The 7,471-nt window shown below is 39.4% G+C and overlaps 1 protein-coding gene across 1 annotated transcript; it reads left to right on the top strand.

The window, feature by feature from the left end:
* The first annotated feature begins 557 nt into the window (after positions 1-557).
* On the top strand, positions 558-6,477 carry BLZF1 (basic leucine zipper nuclear factor 1). Its single transcript, XM_009877537.1, has 6 exons — positions 558-612; positions 1,721-2,160; positions 2,815-3,014; positions 4,334-4,462; positions 5,045-5,264; positions 6,087-6,477. Exons 1-6 carry the CDS (start codon positions 594-596, stop codon positions 6,270-6,272), a joined length of 1,194 nt encoding a protein of 397 aa, XP_009875839.1. The 5' UTR covers positions 558-593; the 3' UTR covers positions 6,273-6,477.
* The last annotated feature ends 994 nt before the right edge of the window (positions 6,478-7,471 follow it).

Genomic DNA, 7,471 nt, shown 5'->3' with positions numbered 1-7,471 from the left:
CTCAGGGCACTGACTCGTGCTTTGCCTGGGATTGGTTCTACTGAAAAAGTTGTATTAGCAAGTAGGACTAAAGCAGTTGCGCAACTGCGTGTTTACCATCATTTCCTCCTCACCTCATGGTCTGATTTAAGCACAGCGTGGGATTTTCCTTTATTGTGATTCTGTGATGAACTTCAGTTATCTCTGCATAGTCATGCAGTTATACTCTGGGAGCATTACAACAGAGTTTTAAAGGGCGAGACGAGGGCTCCCTATAAAAAAAGGAGTGAAACAGGAAACAGAAATTTGAGGACCGATAACTGGAACTGGATGTGAAGTAGGAGATAGGAGTTGGAAGTTCAGCTCTCAGTGATCAAAGAAACAAGTGCCAGAAGACTCGTAGGCCTTCATCTTTTAGCTCTTTGGGTCCAGGTGTGATTCTTACAATTTTGAGGGGATTTTTTCCTTTTTTTTTGTTGTGGTTTTTTTTTCCACTGGAGTTTAGAGGCTGCACTAGTAACTGTCACTGTTACCTTGCTAAAAATTTTCTTCTTTCCTTCCTTATTTCTTCCTCAGACTTACATAAATAGGAAGAGCTGACTGCTAAAGAGAAAATGACATCGCTAGAAAAAGGTAGGTGGTTCAGATGACATCTAAGCAGACTGCATTCTACTTGAATTCTAAAAAGTAGAGTTACACTGTATCCCAGGCTCCATTCATTTGAACTTATTCCTTTTATGTAGCTATTAAGAAGTTGTTATGTGACTCCATTATTGCAGTGAAAACCAGAGCTGCCTGGATGGAACAGTTAATTGAATGTAGTTTTCTAATCTACCTTTGTATTGAAAAACAAGTTTGTCGCTGATACTGTCATCTGTCTGTCTCTAGTATTTGGAATATGCTGGTACTGATGCAGCCAACTTGAAAGTAGGGCAGTCTAATGATGTCACTACAGCATTTTTTAAATTCATTATTTGAATAGATGGTGCAGACTCATATTGCTGCCCACAGCATGAGGGAAAAAACAATGTGTGTAGCTGCGTTCTAAGAAACTTTCTCTCTTTCACCCATTATGAGGAAACTTTACAACAATAATATTCCACTCAGCTGAAAATGTAGTGAACTTAGATGAAATAATTTAAGTAAACATTATCATGCATATTGGGGAATGTAGGGCAGAATGCAGCACTACTGGGAATACTGAAGTCTCTTGATTATAAACGAAGCAGAACTGACTTTTTGGCTTTTAAACTTTCACCTGGACAACTAAAACACACTGTAGATAGTATTTAAAGGCCTGCCAAATTTCTTAAGGTGTTAGCAGCTGTGTAGCTAATAGCTGCTTTTCATTTAATTCTTGCTTTTAAAATGAGACTGCTCTGATTCTGTCAGCTCTCAAAACCTGATTTTGCTTTCAGCCTACAAGTAATATTGTCAAGAATTTTCTTTGTAGTAGCTTTTTTGTGTGTCTGCATTTAATCTTGTATGACAGCAAGAAATCAAGATTAATACAATTCAGGTCAGTGTTTGCCTCTTGTAGTATTAATGAGCAGTACACACTTGAGTGAGGACTTTTCTAACTTGTGCTTGATGAGTGCTGTTGCAAAGGACTTGTTTTACACATGCAGTGTGCAGTTAAAATCTGTCACTTCAAAGTGCAGAAATTAAGCAAAGACTTACAGTGAGACTATAAGAAAGCAAAAAAGCAGTAATCTTTCCCTCTGCTATTTCTAAATTTTAGTTGATGATGCCTCGTCACCCATCCGAGGGCCCGGAGATGGCATGGAAACTGAGCAGACAGCTGAATCGGTGGAATTAATCACTGGAGCCAACGCGACGAACCATCACATCCACCACAGCCCACATAAAAAGAAAGTCTCTTCCCTGAGTCCTGGAGTTCTGCAGCTGGGGAAAGTACATGCTGATAAGTCAGTGGAGATTGAAGCTATTCGTATATTAGTCCCCAAAGCAGCTATCACCCATGTTGTTCCAACAAAAAATGCTAAGGTAGCTAAATCAGTGGGACATAAAGGAGACGTGTTCCATCAGTCAGATGGAACTGCGGATCCCAAGAAAGAACAGATAGAGCTGAAAAACGCCATCGAAAAGCTAAAGAATTCAGAAAAGCGATTGTTACAGGATAAAGAAGGTCTCTCTAATCAGCTACGTATACAGACAGAGGTAAGAAATGAAAAGTATTTTCTCTCACACAGCTGAGCTGCTTTGCTTTGTATAAGCAGTTTCTGAATGTGACCAAAGAGAACTGCTATGACACTCTAGCCTGGAAACAAATAGCTTCCCTTTTGAACTCAGAGCTAAGATACAGAAAGAAGTACATCTAAGTAATCCAGTGCTCCTTCTCTGACAGCAGATGAAAGAATCAAAGGCTTGAAGCTGGGAGAAACCCCTAGGGAAATGCATCTTTCATGAGGAAAGATTTTGCTGCTCAGCAGCTAAGTGAAAAACATTACACCATGGAAGGGGTGACTGTACATTTCCACGTAGTATGATCTGTGGATGTCTTGTCTAATCATTTGTGATCTTACTGATTCAGGAGTTCAGTACTACTGAAGCTTTCTGTTTCTTGTAGCAGGCTTTCGTTCTCCCTCTTTAGCCTCTGTTATAAACAAGAGTGTGTTAAATATGCAGCATCTGTCTCAAATGTTTTGGTTCGCTAGAGTGGATTGTGAGGCTTTATACTCTGTGTTGAATGCGTCCCATTCTGGAAACAGGCAATTTATTGTCAGCAGTTTGTAATAACTTGTGCTGCATTCTGGAAATAGGAGGTGTTTCCTTCTATATTGATGATTACAAGACAGTCTGATCTAATTCTAGGTGAATCGGGAGCTGAAGAAATTACTTGTTGCTTCTGTTGGGGATGACCTGCAGTATCACTTCGAACGGATGGCTCGTGAGAAAAATCAGCTCATCTTAGAAAATGAAGTCCTGGGCCGAAACATATCTCAGTTGTCTGAACAATTAGAGCGTATGTCAATACAATGTGATGTGTGGCGAAGCAAATTCCTAGCAAGCAGGTATTCCCTCTTACAGAGCTGTTGTAACAGCATTCTCCTTCAGTGTCTTATTGCGTACACCCATTGCAGTGCCTGGCAGCCTGCTTATGTCGAGAGAGGACAGGCACAGCAGCTGTACTGACACATACTGTGAAATTTGTGTATAAAGAAGAGGGACAAAGAAAGTAAGCTCCTTGTAAATCTGAGTAGCTGTGCTTATCATAGGTAATACAGCGGTTCCTAAACCTCCTAAAATCTTAACTATAGTTCTTGTGGACATAGCAAGAGAAGTTCTTGATTTTGATAGACAGTGTGCAGTTTAAGGTTTAAAAATATTTTCCGGGACAGCTGTTTTGACTTGGCTTAAAGGTAATTAGCTTGATTTTCATGCCCACCCAGTACGATATGGTCATCAGTTTGAGAAGTTGATTTGGTTCAGAACTCTGCTTATAGTGAGTGATTCAGGGGTCTGCTAGGAAGAAAGCTCAGTAGAGGAGGAGAACAAATAGACAAGTAGGGGAGGCCCCTTCATTACACACCGGTTGTATTAATGCTAAGAACCCTGCTGTTACTGCTGTGACCATAAAAGGTGATCTGAATGTCAAAATTTCGTTCAGCAATGGATTAGACTTTTAACTTGCTAAATGTATTTGTCATACCAGATCTGTAAAGGCTGTTCTAGGATTTTTCATCTTCAGCTGTACTCGGATATAACTGACTAAATTTTAGTTGTGATGCTTAATGCATATTACAAAAGACCTTACTTCGGGAAGGAAATGGCAATAGAAAATGGTCTCTTCCTTTTAATTTGCTGGTCTTAAGAAGTTTCAGCATATTGAGTAAGTACTTGTGATAGCCCTAGCTAGGCAAGAGTTACTATCCTAAATTAACTTGTTTCTTTAGCATTAATAGAAGTTCCAATACCAGGGATGAGAGTCCCTGGTGATGTGTTTAGAGTAACACCCTTCAATATTTTAACTTTCTGGCTCATTGAGATCTTGGACTTCTAACTGGTTGTTGCTTAAACGTTATTATGGGTTTTGTATTTTGAAGTATATTTTGAAGTGTCTTGTTACTAGATGTGTATTAAGTGACCTAAGAGTCACAAGTCAAAACATAGGAGGTCAAAATATAGTCTTAACCTTGTGCTGAGGTAGTTGAACAGAAATTATTCTTAGTATGTGTCTTTGTAATGTGGTTGATACAGGCTCGGTATGGGGGAGGGGAGCAAGAACAGCAGCTTAATCCTTAGTTTAAGATGACAGATTATGGTCTGTAGTAGAATCAAGGTGACTTTCAAACTGCTCACTTACACTACTGATTGGAGATTTTTTTTGCAGGGTTATGGCTGATGAGTTAACCAATACCAGAGCAGTTCTTCAGCGTCAAACCAGGGATGCACAAAGTGCGATCCAGGACTTGCTGAATGAACGTGATCAGTTCCGTCAAGAGATGATTGATACACAGAAGTATGATTTTTCTAATCCAGACTGCCTTGGGGCAAACGTCGTTTCTGTCAGTTTATTCTATGCCAAAGACGATCAAATAGCTTTCCCCTGTTCTAGTGATACTCAACAACAATCAGTTATGCCGATGGGTAGTACGGTCACTTTTCAGTCTCAGAGCTGAAGGAGCCAAAGTGGCATTAATTCTTTCTCCTTTCTCTCAAGATGTGAGGTTTTAAGAGTAATATGCTGTAGAACTGACATCCCTCATATCCTCAGGCTTTCTCTATTTCATCACTTACTGTCTTGACTAAAGTTCTCTTGTCTCCATCCAAAATCTACAGATTCTTCTACCAGCATGGACTTTCTAGGGCTTATTCTGCCAGTTGTCAAAGGAGGTTTATCTATTCAAATACTGTGTTGGTGAGGCCTTGCCTTGGGGAATAGCCTGTTTGCCTTCTTGTTTTTTAAATGCTTTTGGGGGGGAGGGTTAACATTCAGCTTGTGTAGTAGGTCTTGGGAAGGGAAAATTCCTCTGAATTATGTTGTGTGCTGATAGCATAGAATACAAAAACCACTAATAGTGCTTCTTCCCTTTCTGCACAGGCTGCTGGAGGAGCTGATGGTTTCTCTTCAATGGGGGAGACAACAGACATACTATCCTAGTGCCCAGCCTTACACTACAACAGAGCTAGCAGCTGTGAATTGTAAGCTAGCCAAAGCTGTAAGCTCCCATCTTCTTGGAAATGTTGGCACTAACAGTCCAAAAAAGACTTCAAAAGCTGTGGAGTTTTGCAATACCCCTGCTGAGAAAATGGCTGAAATGGTAAGAACTCTTTATGCATCTCAGTCTATCAGCATGGAGTCTTCTTTCCAGAAAGAGATGCCTTGCTTTGTGTTTACTACTAAATAGCTTTCTAAAAAAAATATATGCAGGTGAAAGGAGCTTTCTGTTTCCCTAATTAAAAAAAAAAAAAAAGAAAAGATAAAGAAAACAACTGAACTTGGAAGAATAAGCAGAACAACATAAATAATATGATGACAGATACAGTTGCCTTCTCTGTCCATAGTATCACAAATGACTGGATCAAAATTTGTTTGGAGTTAGTCTGCCAGGAGGAAGCCAATTGAAAATAATTAAGTTTAAAAACTGAGTAGGAGAAGAAATTCAGGTAGGAATAAGTCATAACAGTTCAGCATAATCTGGTGCTGTAAAAATTCAGTTCTCATGAAAGCAGGTGGAAAGACAGAAGCTCTGTGGTTATCTTTCAAGATACAAGGTTCCACTGCAGGAAGCTTGATGTTTTATTAGCAGACTAAACTAAGTTTAGCCTGGAAGCAACTGCGTAGTGGCAGGAGGCTCACAGTGCCTCGTTACCTGTGGTGTTCTTGCCTGGTTTTGCCCAATTCTGCTAAGATTGGGATTTATTTTATTCTTGGTAAAATTGTACCTTGGATTTCTGCTGGACATTACTAATAATGCTCTTTTATGTTGAAGGTCTGGAGAGATGGATATTTAGTTTTCAGCTTGGGAAAAAAAAAAATGAAAAGTTTCTTTTTGAACAGAAAACCTTCCTAGCTGTTAGAGAAGGATAAAACCCTATAAACTTAATAGATACAATTTCAGTCTCAATTTTTCCATCCTTAGGTGCTGCGTATACTGGATCCAGCTGCACGTGCAGAAACATCAACAGAAGTTTCTTTTTCTGAGACTTCGCCGTCCTCCTTCCTTTCCACAAAGAAAAGTATTGGAAGATTTCACCCATATACAAGATATGAAGATGTCACTTTCAATTGTTGCAATCACTGCCAGGGAGAGCTGATAGCCCTTTAAAACCACAGCCAGTGCAACCGCACATACATTCTTTCTGAAGAATTACACTAGTTGATGCTCAGCAGCCTTCCCTATTTTCCTATTTCTTTCCATAATGGGTGGGTTAACATTGGAAATCGTGCAGTTTCTGCTTCTCTACCCCCTAAAGTGAGGGACTGACAGAATTTCCGTAGCCTCTGGGATACTTCTACTACTTTTCAGTTTGGAAAACTTCTAATTTTCTTCTACAAAGGCACCACCAAATCTGTTATGCTGGTTCAATTTGTAGAGCATAGAGATGGCCTTGAGTATTTATGGTTTACAGTCTTACTAGCAAATCCCAATGAATTTCTCTTGAGGAGGAGACGAACTATAACAAAGTAAATGAAGTGCTGATAGGTTATGTTTAAAAATAAAGCAATGGAAAATGGTCAGTTCCATGCTTCCTTTTTGATCGTAGCCAAGGTCACAAACTGTGCCCAAATCTATGTTTAGATTCAGTAATAAAAAGGAATATGTGCAATGATTCTTCATAGCTGTTACTTTCAGAAAGTAAGAGCAGCCCTCTGGCAGTGTTGCAGCCTTCCTGGCAAGAAGGGCAAAGGGCTTCAATGAACTCTAGCTATAATATATAAATAGTAACTGGTTTTAAATGGACTCTGGAAAACTCTGTGGGGTGGGATTTTTCTTCTGTTTCCATAAAGCTAAAATAATGGCTTTTCCATCTGTTTCTGGAGTGGAGCTGTTGCTCCTCAGCAAAGACGGACAAATACCTACTTTAGTACACTGTGCTGAAACCTGACCTAAGCATTAGAATTAAGTCCTTGCCCAAGGTCTTCCTGGGTGTTATGGGATGCTGAAGATAAGCGCTAAATTTGCACTAGTAAAAAAAATATATTTTTTTACTTGTATGGTTTTATAATCTTGGTGTAGGTTTGAAGAGAATTTCTAGCAGGTAATCTGCTAAATCCAGAGAAGCCGATTTACGTTGCAAATGTTAAGAGGAAAGGTAGGAGGGTGCAAATATGGATTGTCATTTCTTAATTTCACTTCCAAACTTAGAATATGTAGCCGTCTAGTATGGGGAGAGGATTTCTGAAAAGGTTGCTTCTTTTACCCATTTTTCCTTTGAAGCTCATATTACATTCAGAATATGTAAGTTAAAAGTTCTTGCTGTTGCTGGACATGCTTTGGTTTGCATGGAGAAAGCTACAATAAAC

This window comes from Apaloderma vittatum, unplaced genomic scaffold (assembly GCF_000703405.1).
Source record: "Apaloderma vittatum isolate BGI_N311 unplaced genomic scaffold, ASM70340v1 scaffold15920, whole genome shotgun sequence".
Taxonomy (NCBI): domain Eukaryota; kingdom Metazoa; phylum Chordata; class Aves; order Trogoniformes; family Trogonidae; genus Apaloderma; species Apaloderma vittatum.
The sequence above is the reverse complement of the archived record's forward strand: the minus strand, read 5'-3'. Positions and strand labels throughout refer to the sequence as shown.

Bases quoted from the DNA above. Each gene is read 5' to 3' on its own strand.
- BLZF1 (XM_009877537.1), top strand. The intron at 4,463-5,044 runs GTATGATTTTTC...CTTTCTGCACAG, and splicing joins GAGATGATTGATACACAGAA to GCTGCTGGAGGAGCTGATGG. The intron at 5,265-6,086 runs GTAAGAACTCTT...TTCCATCCTTAG, and splicing joins CTGAGAAAATGGCTGAAATG to GTGCTGCGTATACTGGATCC.